The 15,463-nt window shown below is 35.5% G+C and overlaps 1 protein-coding gene and 1 non-coding gene across 3 annotated transcripts in view; both read left to right on the forward strand.

Moving 5' to 3' along the window:
• The window catches only part of uxs1 (UDP-glucuronate decarboxylase 1), a 48,110-nt gene extending 36,519 nt beyond the window's left edge, over positions 1 to 11,591 (forward strand). For both annotated transcript variants that reach the window (XM_022680510.2, XM_007227947.4), the window contains exons 10-15: positions 3,943 to 4,062; positions 4,752 to 4,795; positions 8,418 to 8,478; positions 8,809 to 8,866; positions 10,174 to 10,277; positions 10,735 to 11,591. In XM_022680510.2, the coding sequence (XP_022536231.1) occupies positions 3,943 to 4,062; positions 4,752 to 4,795; positions 8,418 to 8,478; positions 8,809 to 8,866; positions 10,174 to 10,277; positions 10,735 to 10,866 (519 nt within the window). In that variant the 3' untranslated portion in view covers positions 10,867 to 11,591. The remainder of the gene's footprint in view (positions 1 to 3,942; positions 4,063 to 4,751; positions 4,796 to 8,417; positions 8,479 to 8,808; positions 8,867 to 10,173; positions 10,278 to 10,734) is intronic.
• Positions 11,592 to 15,438: 3,847 nt separating this feature from the next.
• Positions 15,439 to 15,463, forward strand: part of trnan-guu (transfer RNA asparagine (anticodon GUU)) — a 74-nt gene continuing 49 nt past the window's right edge. Inside the window, exon 1 of the tRNA in view lies at positions 15,439 to 15,463. This exon is cut by the window's right edge and continues 49 nt beyond it. This is a non-coding gene — a tRNA (tRNA-Asn).

The following is a 15,463-nucleotide window of genomic DNA, read 5'->3' on the forward strand; positions in this document are numbered from 1 at the left end:
CACAAATGATTTGTTTAAATTTCTAACTAAAGATTTTTTTTTAATTACACTGTGGGTCAAGTACATTATTTTGGTCTTAATTTAAAACAAGCTAGACACTGAATCATTAAGAAATGATTTATGAATTTCAATTTGTCACTGTTTAAGCGCCAGTAGTATTGCAGACAAATGAAATGTTGGCTATAATAATTGGTTCACAGTGCAAGTGTCCAAAATGTTTTATTCAATTATTGGATTTGGTTTTGCAGGAATGGTTGCAGAAGCACACTGATGCCATTTATTAAAATGTTTTGTCCCCTGCCCACTGAGAAACACTACTACTTTCAGTTTAAAAAAATGACAACTTAGGGACTTCAGCTCTAACCTACTGTTTATTTGATTCTTGAAAGCTTATGCAGTTGGTATATGTAATATTTAAATTAAACATTCATCCAAAACCTTGCTTATGAGAAAATCAGAACACACAGGTTCAAATAAGAGTTCTCAAGGTGCTGAATAGTTTGCCATAACCTGCAGTCTGCAATATGATTAGTCTAAGATTTAACACATGATGTGTTGGACACTTGTGTTATAATTTCTTTTACTTGGGTTATTCATGCTCTTTCAAGCATTCAGTCACCTAGCCATACATCTATCCATCCATCCATCCATCCATCAATATTTATCTTATCTCGTACCTGTATTCAGGCATTATGATGAATCTGATACATAGACTGCTGCATTGTCATTCAAATCCATCCTCAGGGTCAATGCTACACTTACAATTCACTGCATGGCCTCTTACCTCATCACCTGCTCTGGAGACACCCACAAGGTCTCATCCTGAACGGACTGTCCATACATACATTACATGTGGGTAATGAGAATGCCGTATGTTTTTTTCTGAGCGAGCCAAGGCTGTTGTTTTTGTCCTCCTCAACACAATATGTGCATTATTAGAATGATAATGCTGAAGTTATACTTTACAGTATGAAAAGTTCTGCCTAGACCTTCCTGTAAGTTTGAATTTAACTTTCACAGCACAAAAGGAGAGTGGTCTTGACAGTGGCATGACACTTTGAAGTGTCGCCACTACAGTGATGTCTCTTAGTGGAGACGAAACTTTCTCTCCTGTTTTTTTTTTTTTTTTTACTAATACGAAGAAAAAAGTTCCAAACCATGACTTAAAAGGCATGAATTCCAATTATATTTTCATGTGTTGAGAGTTTAAAAACAGTGGTTACATTTTTATTGTTGCTTTTTTTTTTTTTTGAGTATTAAAATATTTTTATGTTCCAACTCAAATGTCTTAATATATTCTTAATCATTTTATTTATATTAATTCAGTTGCATTATTATGCTATTATGTTATAATTGCATCAGTGCCATAAAAACAGCCTTAATGACAATAATATAATTTATCATAATAATTTCTAGGACAATTTCTGCTCCATAGAAAAATAATGGTGCTGTCAATGTTAACACACAGGATTAATCTTGCAACTTTAACGTGTTAATATTTCAAATGTAAAGTAATCTAAAAATCTCAAGTCACTCACCAGGCCTGACTGGTAGTGTTGTGTGTCCGTCTGTCTGCGTCTCATCGTTAATTACTGGATTTCTTAAAAAACTGACCAATTAAAATAAGGAAATTACTAAGGACTTTTTAATCTTCATCAGAGAGAGGCATCTGAAAGTAGTTTACAGCTGCTGGAATTTCTGCAGTGCTTTTGAAAAACAGCAGTAGAGTCTGAGGGGTTTTGATTTGTATGATAAAAATATGAAAATAAAATATCCATTTCACAATTACTTTTATCTTTCTCCAAAATACAGGGAAGTACCAGGATTACATTTTTAATCATAATTCTAATTATGTCCTGTGGATATCTAAAGCCCATTTCTTAGACAAACAGTCAAATTATAACTGTCAAGATGACATTTTTAAGGATAAATCCTTTTTTAAAAGCATTCAGCTGATAAAAGCTACTGGATGTTGGCCCTCCTGCTGGCCCTGGAAAACTCCTATTGACGGCATTCATCTAACACAAAGAGTATTTCAAAGTCAAGGCTTTGGAATTCTTTTCAAACATGCTTATTATCTTGAGAAGCATCATCCATCTCTGAAATTAGGTTGGGCTACCCTTCTGGGTCAGATCTATGAGCACTGCTGCCGATATTGAGAAATGCTGACTGAATGTGATAGAAAACCTTTAAGCCATCTCAGTTTATCAGGTTAGGTTATACTACAAACTCTGCATAATCATATTTTAAGAGCAAATCACTGCAAAGGTGATTAAGCCAGGCAACACCTGACCCATGGATGTTTGAGCACCACAAAGACCAAAAGGCATCAGCAAGAAGTTGTAAATCCCAGGGTGTGCAGAAATCAGTAATTTCTTAAGAATGGGCACTCAGCAGTATTTCCTTTTTTGTTTTAGGTAAAGTCAGAAATCTAGCAAACTCATAAACCTTTGTTTGTGGGAACTGATATCTTCTGTCATTTAGATTCATCAACTACAGCTTGTTTTTTTTTTCAGCCAAAGTTTAATCACTGTTAACTGCTGTTAACAGCAGTTTTTTAGGTGGGTGGGTGGTAGGTGGATGAATGGATGGGTGTGTGGATAAATGGCTGATATAAAGAGCAAAAATGCAAGATTCAAATGACATTTATTATAAAATAAAGTGAACTGGAGTGTTTATATACCAGTACCTTTATGTATATGTACATATATGCATACACATTCATGCTTGTGAATGATTAAATGTACATGTAGTGTGACTGGATTTTGCCATATTGCTTAAAAAAAAAAACATTATATAAAAAAATCTTAAAATGTTGTGATATTATAATGGAGTAAATGTTTATTTAGAAAAAAACTGCATGTTTCTAAGCCTGTGGATGCCTTCAACTTGTAGACTTTTTATTATTGTATTTATAACCTATAGTTATTATCAAAAGAATCGCTTGCTGTTGGCCTCAAACTGTGCATGGCTTAATGACCACAGACACTTTTGACTGCCAGTTTCAGGAGACTGTGAGGTGTTTAAAATAGCAAATAATTTCACAAGTTTCAGTAAATTTCTTGAGTAGATTTTTCTTGGAACATGTAAAACAACAAAACAACAAAATCTTTAATATTGATGAAAGCTGTCATTATTGCTGGACTCCATTATATTGTAAATAAACAACAGAATGTGCTTTTTCCTTCAGCAAAGGACTCAGAATGTAAGCCTTGGCTGTGAATGCAATTTTTCTTGACCTTCTGCCATTAGGGTTAATTGTGTGACTTGGAATGTTATTGGCTTGCCCCAAAAATAGTATAATTGCTCAATTAAACAGAAAAGGTTTAGGTTCATCCCTACTTCTCTGGTTCACAGAAGGTATGGTTAGCCTGGACTAATATTGATTTTTTTTTTTATACTGAAGTTTCTGCATCAGCAGTTTACGGCCTTTTCATTTTGTGTTGGTGTGTGGAATGGTTGAATGGTGTGATTAAGTGTACTTGACTGTTATTATTAACTATGAAAGGCATTGACCTGCTAAGTGGAGTGTACTTTTGTTAGCTTTTTGATTGATGGGGTTGAAATTGTAATGTTTTAAGGTCAGGGATTTATTATGTTTTCTGTCATGTCATTTTAATTAGCTGCAGACCTATCAGAATAATTGTTTGACGTACTGTAAAATAGTTAATAGTAAACCTTATGTTTATTTATAAGAAGAGAGAAAAACCTTTTGTTTATTTATTTGTTCTTTTTTTTTTTATTTGCTTGTCTGCATGAGGTGCCTGCAGTACATCAAATACTTTTTTTTAATGTTATGAATAATTTTGTATAACCCTCATATCCTCATATTCTAAAAAAAAAAAAACAGTTTGGTGCAGAATTGTTGTTACTGTAGTTTTTCTGCTGATCTAAGTGTGCATAAAACATGGATGTCATTTAGCTTTTTTCCTGTCCTTTCAGGAAGGTGTGGAGGTACGAGTGGCAAGGATCTTCAACACCTTTGGCTCTCGTATGCACATGAACGATGGCCGAGTGGTCAGTAACTTCATCTTGCAGGCTCTACAGGGAGAGCCACTGACGGTAATGCCTACATACTGCACCATTTGTCTAATACCCCACACTACAGGGCCACAGGCTGATCTGAACTGTTGCAGTGACTGAATTTGTCATAAAAAATGGTCAGTCTCAGCACAGCCAATCACACAACAGCTAACCTGCTCTCACCAAATAGCCAGAACATGTACACAGTCATTCTCATAAGAGCGCCTCACAGGTACCAATCCACCAAGGACTACTGCCTCTATTTAAGGATGGTATGTGGGCCAATATATTGTGCTTCAGAGCACACTAATGTAAAAAAAAAAAAACTGATAAAATACTTTAGGTGTATTTATATGCCTTAAATATGTACTCAGTACTCAATATGTATTATTAAAGTCCCAGCTGTCATACATCTCATATTCTGCATGATTCAGTGCTAAAATGTAATTCATATTACTGGTATTTTCTATGTGCAAACATGTGCAAACATGTCATTTTGTATTCATTACATTTAGGGTCAGTGCATGTTTCTTTTTTTTTTAACATAATGTTGAGATTCAAAACAAAATACCGTGCACAATATCAGCTACTTTAGTTCAGCTTGGATATGGTTTAGAGGTTTTTATTAAAATAGATTAACTAAACAGTAGAAACTTGTTGAGAGCACAGTAGCAAAGACAAGATTTTTTGTTATTTTAATGTATATTGCTTTTTCCTGTTTTCTTAAGGTTTATGGATCAGGATCTCAAACAAGAGCATTCCAGTATGTCAGGTAAGCCTGGCCACATTTCACACTGTTCATTCATCAGTGGATTAATTGAATTCTGACTAATGCTCTATTAGCAATTGTTCATCATAGTGGTTCACTTTCAGTCAGAGTGAATATACATGTTTGGTAAATATGTCCCTGTGTCTGTGTGGGTTTCCTCCGGGGACTGTGGTTTCCTCCCACAGTCCAGAAATATGGAGATCAGGTAAATTGGATACTCTAAATTGCCTAGAAAATTGAGAGTACACGGTGTATGTTTGGCTGCCACTTCTCACCAGTGTGTGTTGAGTGTGTGTGGATTGTAGTTGTAAGCATCCTTGAGTGCCAGAAAGGTGCTGTGTAAGTGTAATTGTATCATTACAATAAAAGGGGTAGTAAAATAAAATATTGAAACCTCCAGTTTTGCATTTAGAAAGCTTCAGAGATATATTTCAACTTTGAAATAAGAAAATATATATTGCTAAAACGCCGTCTTGATCTCATGAGATGAGTGTTTCTTTACACCCCTAATTCATAGTGAAGTAAACATTGAGGAAAACACAATGCAAAAAGTGTAGAAAAGATTTATCTGGACAAACAGCAGTTAATGGATTTGCTGAATACTTACCTGTCATTGTTTCACTCTCACAACACCTGCGTAATTAGAACACATTTACCTTAAATCATATGTATATGCCATTCTGCATTAAAACAACTAAGAAGAACTACTGACCAGATGTTCGTTTCCACTAATTGGAAACTGATTCATCAGTTAAGTTGCAGGTTTTGTACGTTTTTCTACCTTTAAAAAATATGATTCTTTGTTAGAGCAGCATGGGCACACTTAGTTCTCAACAAATGACTTTTTTCATAAATGCTTCCTTTCAAGGCACACAAGCTGTTATACACAGGGCCTGTAAAGCTTATCAGTTCTGTTCAGAAACAGATGCATCTGTTCTCATTGTGCTGATCTATTTCTAGCTTGTTTTTCCAGCTTTTTTGTTAATGTAGCTGTTATTAAGTGCAGTGGCTGTACTGACTGTTCTATGGGTGTGCAGAAAACAGTCTTAAGCTCTATCCAGTCGGGATTAGTTTCTCAGGGGAGTCTGTGAAAAATATTTGACACTTCTAATCAGTGATAAAACTCTTGCATCTGGACTGCAACTGAAAAAAGAGTAGGACCAGTGAGTTTTTGGCTTTCTTGTCACATGACATCACATTTAGTAGCTCCCCCATTTCCACTCACTGTTGTGTTAAAAAGAAAATTACCAAACGACCCACTGAGAAACATATTTTCTCTGGATAGGGCTTAAGAACTCCTTTGACAGAACAGATGTTTATTTGTTGTTGGGTCCCTTTTTGTTTAAATTAGAGCTTCAGTTGCAAAAGAGTAGACAATTCCAGTGTTGTTATAGAGATGCACTGAATGTTAAGTGAAAACACAGAATTATTTATACTCAACAATTTCTAATACTAGGATTTTTCTGAGCAGGAGCAGACCCTTCCTTCTTAGCCTCTACTTCCTTATAATACTTAGTTTTGGGTTTTAGTTTTGTTACCTATTGATCAAGTTACCTTGGAAAAATATCAATATTGCAGTTTGAGACCAGTATTGATATTGTCCAGCACTAATGCACAGCTGTGTCTTCTATAAAATCTGCTGATATGCTCATTTAAGATAGAATCAGGTTCAGTTATTATTGATTAAGAAAAACAGAACCGTAATCAGCTGTACTGACGTCTTTCCACAGTGAAATTTCTTCAGGACTGCACATGGAGTTTTATCAGGAGCACTGAAGGCATTTCAAAGGAGAAATGATGTTTTTGAATTAAATGCTGTGTATTTGCATACAGACTCATGCTTACTTTGAAGAGTACCGGCTGTTTTTCTTTTGCAAAAGGTTTTTTCATGATCTGTGAGATCATTTCCATATATAAGCTGACTGCTGTTGGTCTGTTTGGACATGCAAGTGGAATAAAGATGCCATGTAAGCTTTTGCTCCTAATTTTAATGTTAACACATTTTTAGGCTGTTACAAAATACCTTTCTCTGGACTCCATCTCTTAATGTTTATTTTGCTTCTTCAACACTGATCCCACACCAACATGCAGCCATGCTTATCATCTAAATGATTCTAGGTGTGCCGAGAGGGTCTTCAAAGAAATGTAACCTGAAAGCTGTGTGTGTGGATGCTGATTTGAGTCTAATTTAATCAGACAGCTTTCATCCACTGAGGTGTGCAGTGCAGAATCATTTTCCAGTAAACTTGAACTGCTCATCGGTGGTGAGAGATCAGAGCCATCACCGGCTGTTTGAAGTCTTACTATCTCAGTAACACAAACATTTGCACCTGGATGTGCAGAGTTTACTGAATTACAGTGGCGTAAAGAAAGAGCTATTGACCTTGACTGCATCTTCTCTGCAAAGATGCCACTGTGAAGGACGCAGCAATGTGCTGATCAGATTCCTCAAATCTGATCAGATTCTTGTCTAAAACTTGAGGTTTCTACTTTTAATTTATATCCAAAAAAAAAAACTGTCAAACTGTTCTCTGTGCTTATTCTTATTGCTGGAATTGGAATTGATCTAGGTGCTGGGTACAGAAACACTGTGGGAGAAGGGGAATGAACTCACTCACACAGTTCACACTCAACTTCTCAAAGTCTCTCTAAAAGTGTCCAACACAACCGATTATATATTTACTCACTTTATATCAGTACTTTCCACTTTTACATCTGGCTTTTTAAAGTGCCAGTCCATATTATTGTGTTTTTAACTGAAATCAGAAGCAATTCTGAGTGGAGAAGGGGTTGCTTTTCGCAGGAGTTCTTCTGGCCACGTCACACGTCTTTACATACCTATGTTACATGTACAGCCTCTAAAAGAGGATCCGGCTCAGTTTTACTGAACGTGAGCGATTGGTGGAGCAAGGGAGACTTCAGAAGGGGAAACTCGGACCTCAGTAGCTCATTTACTCATAGTAAAAACAAAGCAAGTTAGAAATGAAGTTTCTGAGCTCTCTCTCTTTGACTGAACATAAAGTGGATTTGGATTTATCTGCTCTGGTGGGGGGGCAGGGTAATTTTCTCATTTATTAGATTAGTTTTATTATTTGTTACTGTTTTGGGTGATTGTTTTATAAAATTGTTGATTATTTACATAAAAAAAGCCTTAACATACAATGGTATGAAAGTTTTAGCACCCCTGATAATTTTCATGATTTTCCTTTATAAATCATTGGTTGTTTGGTTTTTCAGTTGAAGATTTGGGCTCAAAGGCCCAAAAGTGGTAGCACGCCAAACCCAGGTATCGAATCCTAGGAGCCTGATTGGACTTTGTTGTGTTACTATTAGTGGATAATGCATCTGTGTAGAATCTGGATAATGAGTAGAGAGTGTGAATGGGTGACACTGAGTCAACCTTACTCCTTGCTGCTGCTGTAATAGTTTCGGCTCGCCCTAGTATCTGTCATAAGACAACTGATTCTAAGAAACAATACAATAGCTGTACTGCTGCTGTGTGTGTACAGGTGTGGGTCATGGACTTTTGGTTACTACTTGGTACCACTCTCCTGCTTGTACAATGTATATTTCTCATTTTATAATGCGAAAAGTCTCATTACAATTTTCTCTTCTATCTTTTAAGTGATCTTGTGAATGGCCTTGTGTCCCTAATGAACAGTAATGTCAGCAGTCCTGTTAACTTGGTAAGTATTCTTGCCATACATGCATTTTATTAGCATACCTGTCTGCCAGTCAGAATAATTACTATATTGAGTTATTGTACAATACCTGGGCATAACCTCATCTTTTTGCTGATCTAGCTATTGCTAATTGTGTTTACTTTGTAAGTAATTCTGTCTGAATGTTACTGAATATTGTAACTATAAGTACTATATGACTTTATAGTAGCTGAATGTCTGAATATAGTAACTGTAATAATTATAGACTGTTATCATCAAACACATCATCCTGAGGCTAAATTGCTCTGATCTCTCCTTTAGTTTTATTGATTTCATTCCTCTCATCTGATTTAGGGAAACCCGGAAGAGCACACCATATTGGAATTTGCTCAGCTTATTAAAAGCCTGGTTGGTAAGTGCAAAATCAATTTAGATAAATTGATGCCAACTTTAGATTTATGTCCACAAAGCATGTAAAAGTGGCCCAAATAAAATTTTCTCTTTGAAGCAAATGGTATTCTTTTTAGGTTGTTCAGTTTTTTTTTTTTTTTTTTTTTTTTTTACTATGACTCTGTCGTTTGTCTGAACAGTATGTTCTTATAAACTGATGTACATGCTCAAAAGAGCAGCACTTTACATTTAAGTTTTACTTTCATCCTTACAGCGTCACAGGAGCCATCAAGTAACATAATACAGGAAGATGATCAATTCTGCACTTAACAACTGGAATCCACAATAATCTAATACTAGCCTGACAAGGATCCAGAAGCACACTATAACAGCATGATGTGCATGGTCCATTGCCTTAACTGACAAGTACTCAGACCTACAGAGAATATTAACCAGGACTGGGTACTCTAAGAACAAAGGAAAAAACACTCCTTAGTCTGGGCTCACTACCTTTATCCATATCAACAGACAACCAACTTTAGCACACTACCTAACCACAATAGTACACAATCATTTACCCAGCAGAATACAGCAAAACCTACAATCTGATTCTGGCTCGAAAAGGGTCTAGAAGCACAGTAAACTATGTTCATGGTCCATTGCTTTAACTGCCAAGTTCTCAGACCTGCAGACAACTTTTCTCAGCACAAAGCCTTTAAATCTGAATTCAGACAGGAATCATCACACTACAAAACCCCAAGCACCTGCCTCTACTGGTCTGCAGCCAAGTCTCCATACTTTAGCCTTTTTCTTCTGTACACTTCATCTAGCTTATCTTTGAACGTAACTGTTAGCTCTGTAAAATACACTGTTTGCCTTCAAAGTACAACACTATATCAGGCACAATCGTATTTACCTGACTGAAACTAACAACAGGCATGTTATCAAGGAGTTTGTGAGGAGGATTCATCACCACGAATGTGTTTTCTATAAAAAAGGGATTTTTATTTGTTCATCACCACTGCTTTGTTTTGTGTCATTTACTTTGGATAAGCTTTGGATCATTTCTTATGAATCCTGTGTTCATTATCCTTTGAATTTATTCATATATTAGTATATATATTTTTTTGCCTTTCACACTGCCACATAAATGACATCTATTTTGCTTATAAAGAAAAAGATCAGTTTTGGGCCACTTTCAGCTGTTGTGTGAACAAAGCCGTATTCTGTTGTGGTAAAAGGGAATTCAGATATTAAAAGTGGTGGCTTTTCCATTCCGTTCTGAAGTTTACTTTGGGGTTTATAGACTGAACTCTGTCCTGTGTTCAGGGAGTCGCAGTTATATTCAGTTTCTCCCGGAGGCGCAGGATGACCCTCAAAGACGCCGACCAGATATCCGGAAGGCCAAAATGCTACTGGGCTGGGAGCCTGTGGTAAGTGTGCTGGTCTTGAAATATGATTCACTGGAGGATAAAGTGTTAAGTAATTATTTATTTACTCACTACACAGGAAAACTAGAGCTTCATCTCAAATACAGGTGCTGTGTGCCTTGTTTTTCCCTTAGTATCAGAACTTTTATTTTTAAAGGCTTATTCGGACAGGATTAGTTTTACCTGGAGAGGTGGAGTAAAATAATTATTACTGGACATCCTCAGTAATTATAACAACTTATTTAATTAAGAGAGGAATAATATTGTTTTTTATTGGGTAACTTTTGAAGTGACAGCAATGAATAATCAATAAGCTTACATAAGTCATTTACACAAGGTTTCTTATCCTGTGCAAGTCTGTCATATTTTCCTGGCATCCTGTAGTGAAATTACATAATTCCACCTCCCCGTGTTAAACTAATCCCAACCAAACAGTTGTTTTTTGTTGTTTTAACTGTAGGTTCCGCTGGAGGAAGGGCTGAACAAAACTATCCAGTACTTCAGCAAAGAGCTGGAACATCAAGCCAATAACCAGTATATCCCTAAACCCAAGGCAGCCCGGATAAAGAAAGGCAGACCAAGACACATCTGAAGAACGGACTTTCTCTCAGGGATGTTGAGATTCTGGAGGATTTTAGAGCCTCTACCTGCCATTTTACACAAACGGGGGTTCTCCCTTAAAATGAACATTTAGAAAAAAACAAAAACATTTCCTGGATGTTTTTCTTTTATTTTTTCTCTATTTTGTTTGCAATTTTTTGAAAAGCAGCTGTAGGTAAGAACTCTCTCCGTCATGCTTGCTTTTCAGACATGTGCCTCAGTAAAAGAATAAAACAAACAAAAAAAAAACAAAGCAATTTAAATGCTTCAGAGTCCTTGCCTTGCACTTTGAATTTGTCAATCATCTGTTATTTAAGGTAAAGCTTAAAAAAAAAAACTCCACATTGTGTTTTTGCATTCATGCTGTGCAGTTTTGACTGTAATGATTTTTATTGGTGGTGTTGATTCTGTGAGCCTTTTGCACAGACACTCCTTTTCAATGTTAAGATTCAGAGAGAAACTTTGGAGGCTGTGAGTTCCTGTTTATTTATCTTGAATGTGCAGCCCAGAACAGCAAGCCTCTTTTTGCCCTGTTCTGGAAGACGAAGCAAAAAGAGAGGAACAAACGGTGAAAGAGACTGAACTGCTTTATTTTATTGTGATTTAAGCAATGTTTAAGTATAGCCACCATCACACTTCACACAAATCTCAGATACTTTAATGAATTTCAGGTGGAATAAATATTTTAATAAAATATTTACACAGATTTTTTCTTCAGTTTTTTGGTTTTGGTTGTTTATTCCAATGTTGTTATCTTTTTTTTTCTTCTAAAGTGTGCATGTGAGCTGTTTAATTAATTTTGGTCGCAGGTGATTAAAAAATAAACACAGAGAAGGACTTTACAAGGTGCATTACAAGTATGGTTATTTAGACATACGCTAGATTTAAACATGCTGTCAAAGATTTGTTTACAAAATCAAGCATTTAATGTATCAGTCTGTGACATGAACATATTTAACAGTAACACGCCAATGATCTATAACTGACCGATGATTTCCTCTTACCCTTAAGAAGTTATGAAATAACTAATGTTTGGGTGCATGAACATGCCCCGCCTATTACTTGGCACCGCATAAATGTCATCTACATAATTTACGCACCCTGCATTAAGTCTCCCTCCCCCCTCCACCACCCCATCTCCCTCTTTTTGATTCTTATCTTACTTTCCTGACTCCACTCATCAGAGAGGGAGGGCCAGCTTCCTACTACAAACAGAAACCACCTGAACTCAATCCAAAAATTTCTCCCCTCTCTTCACCTAATGGCATGTTCAGAACTCTGCAAAGTATATGTTGTCTTACCTTTAATATATGGTCAATGCTTTCTTCCCTGGAACTGTCTGACTCACAGGTCAGACAGCTTTCTATTGCTGCTATTGGGTATATGTAGGTCTTGGCTGCTGTAAGTGGACTTTAGTCCTAGGAAAGGTTATAAAGAAATGGCTCCCCCATGCATAAATCAAAGGAAATTAAGATTACTTAATTTAGAAGTAATTTGGCAATTTTGGTAAAGAATGAAACAAGTAATATAGTCTATCAGAGTGAAATTGGGCACAGTGCCCAGGCAATTTCCAACCTATGTCAGTGATAAATTCATGAAAACAAAAATCTTAAAAAAAAATAATTTCATTTATAATTTTATGAACAATAAGAGTTTAACTTTAATCAAGAGTAAATAATGGTAAAATTATACCAAAATACTGTAGTCTTACATAATTTTATGTTTTTGGTGAAAAAAAAACAACTATTTTATTGCTTATCCAAGGGAAATCAAGCACTATGAACAATGCCCAGGCCATTTCTAACCCATTTCAGTTAATTCGTTTGTGGAAAATAGGAGTTAGAAATATTCTCTGAAATTACAGAAAGAGGTAGGACTATTTGCCAATTTTGGAGAAAAATAAAAAGAAAATTTCATTGCTCAACTAAAACCAAGCACTAAGCAACATGCTCAGACAATTTCCGAGTCATTTCAGTTATAATTTCAAGGAAAATGAGAGTTTGAAAAACTCCCAAAATTACAGTAAAAACATAGCTTTATGTAATTTGGCAATTTTGGTTAAAAAATATAAATAACAAAATCAGCAGAAAATATAATAGTACAGCCTTATGTAATTGTTTCATTTCGGTAAAAAAAAAAAAAAGAAAAGAAATTTTTGAAGCAAATTTAAAGTAAACTTTATACATTCCACTACAGTTATATTTCATGTGAAGTGAAAAAGAATTTGATAAATGATACAAGTTTAAAAGTATAGCCTTGTGTAATTTTTTAAAATTGGTAAAAAACTGAAAAAAAATTATGAAGCCTATTTGAATGAAACTGCACATAATTCACCATGTCCAAATACTTTTACATCAGTTTGCGTTATATTTCATGAAAAATAAAAAAATAGATAAATGATCCAAACGCTCTTAAAAAGGTAATAGTAAAGCCCTACATAATTTGGCGATTTTGGTGGACAACTGAAAAACAATTTTTGAAGCATATTTGAATGAAACTTTATAAATTACTCTATTCCAAGACACTGTCACATCAATTCGAGTTATATTTCATTTTAAAAATAAAGAATTTTAGAAATGGCCTAAAATCAGCTCAGAATATTTGATTTTGGTCCAAATTAAGTTTATTTTGGCATATTTTAATAAAACTAGATACATGTTGGTATGTTTTTATTGTGTTTGTAAATATTGATGTTTTTGAATTTTCAAAATCATCTTTAAAATATTTCTATCAGCGTTACATTTTTTTGTACAAATATTTTAAAATTGTGTTTTTGATCATGTTTCATATTAATAATCACATTTTTCCAATAAATTTCTTTAATGATAGAAAATAGAAATAATCAGTGTTGCCAACTTAGAGACTTTTCAGACTTTTCACCTCTAGTGACTTTTTTTTTTAAGCGACAAGCGTCAAATCTTAGGCCTTTTTATGGTGTTATTGGAGACTTTTGGGGACTCTGAGATGAACACACATGCTCTTCAGTTACTGTCCTCAGCGAGCAGCGGGTGCTGACATGAGTCCCATCTGAGGGTGTCAAAAGTATTCACATTCATTACTTAAGTACAAGTATAGATACTGGGGTTAAAAATAATTTTGTAGAAGTATCAACCCAAATCTTTTACTTAAGATGACTAGTTAACTATAAGTACTGAAATGGGGCTAAAAAAAGGCTTAAGGGATGTCATGAAAATTGTTTACAGACAGCATCCTACCTGTTCTTATTACATGCATTACCAAACAGCTGTATAGTGTAGCTTTGCACAATTAACTTATAGCAATATTTAGTAATATATAGCAATAATATCAAGTACCAGTGAAAAGTTTGGACACATTCAATTCTCATTTTTAATATATTTTGTGCAGATAATAAAGCTATTAATCCTATGGCATATGAATTTACAGAGCTATGCAGTAAACAGAACTGAAAAACGGGACTCTGCTCAATAACAGTGTAGGGTTACAGCCCCCTCCCCTCTCTCCGCATAACACGGCACCTGATTGGCCGAAAGAGCTGTCTTTCTTCAGAGACTCTATTGATTCTGTGCATTTGCATTAGTAAACTGCAAATGCCTCCGATTTCTCGGACATAAATAAGGATTACTGGCGAATGGATCGATGGATTTACTCATTTTGAGCAATTTTGGAGCCAACAGGGAGAGGTAAGCGCTGGTGGGGGCTTGGTGTGTGTGACGGTTGAACTCTAGTAACCGAGTGGGATTACACAAGCTGCTTAAAAACTGTATAAAACTGAATAACGCACTCTTACGGCTCTAATTCAGGAACCGTACAGTGAAATGGTTTGCAGTTCCGTAATCCTAAGAGTTGACGGTTTGAATGATGTACATGTCCACATTGGATAAAATACGGCCATACGAAAAACGCAAACATGCAAATTATTTATCATATTTTTAATATAAAAATACCTATTTTGCCTTAAATCTTTATTTTCTAAAAGGAAATGCAGCTAAATAGGGTAGACAACTGAAAAGTAGAGCTTCTAAGACTAAGACTAAACTGTATCAAAATCACCTGTCAAAACGAACACTGTGATATACTCTTGTATTTTGCTTTATGTAGTTGCCTGCGGACCTGTGTGGATGTATAATGACTTTTTAAAATTAATTTAAAATCTGTTTTAGCACCTTGTACCCACCTTGTCCCAGTGTCTGTCCACAAGGCTCCGAGCCTGCTAGTGATTTTGGCCATAACTCCCTTATTCTGTCACTTATGAGTAAAAAGAATCCTTTAGGTGTAACAGAAAGTGATTTGATTTATATTGTGATACATATCGATATCGGCTGATATGGAAAACTATATTGTGATAAGATTTTTTACCATATCCTCCAACCCTACTGCAGGAAGTTCAGCCTTGTGCTAAAAAGAGTTCTATACGCCCAACGTGGGACTCAAACCCACAACCCTGAGATTAAGACTCTCATGCTCTACAGACTGAGCTAGCCGGGCTGACTTTTCTAGCCTCCATGTCGTAGGTCCTGCACTGCAACTCTCGGGGGCACTGTTAAATGTTTTAAAGCCGTCTGTGAAAACTTTTCACGGCGCTGTCTCTGTGGCGCAATCGGTTAGCG

The sequence above is a fragment of the Astyanax mexicanus genome, chromosome 11 (assembly GCF_023375975.1).
Source record: "Astyanax mexicanus isolate ESR-SI-001 chromosome 11, AstMex3_surface, whole genome shotgun sequence".
NCBI classification, from domain to species: domain Eukaryota; kingdom Metazoa; phylum Chordata; class Actinopteri; order Characiformes; family Acestrorhamphidae; genus Astyanax; species Astyanax mexicanus.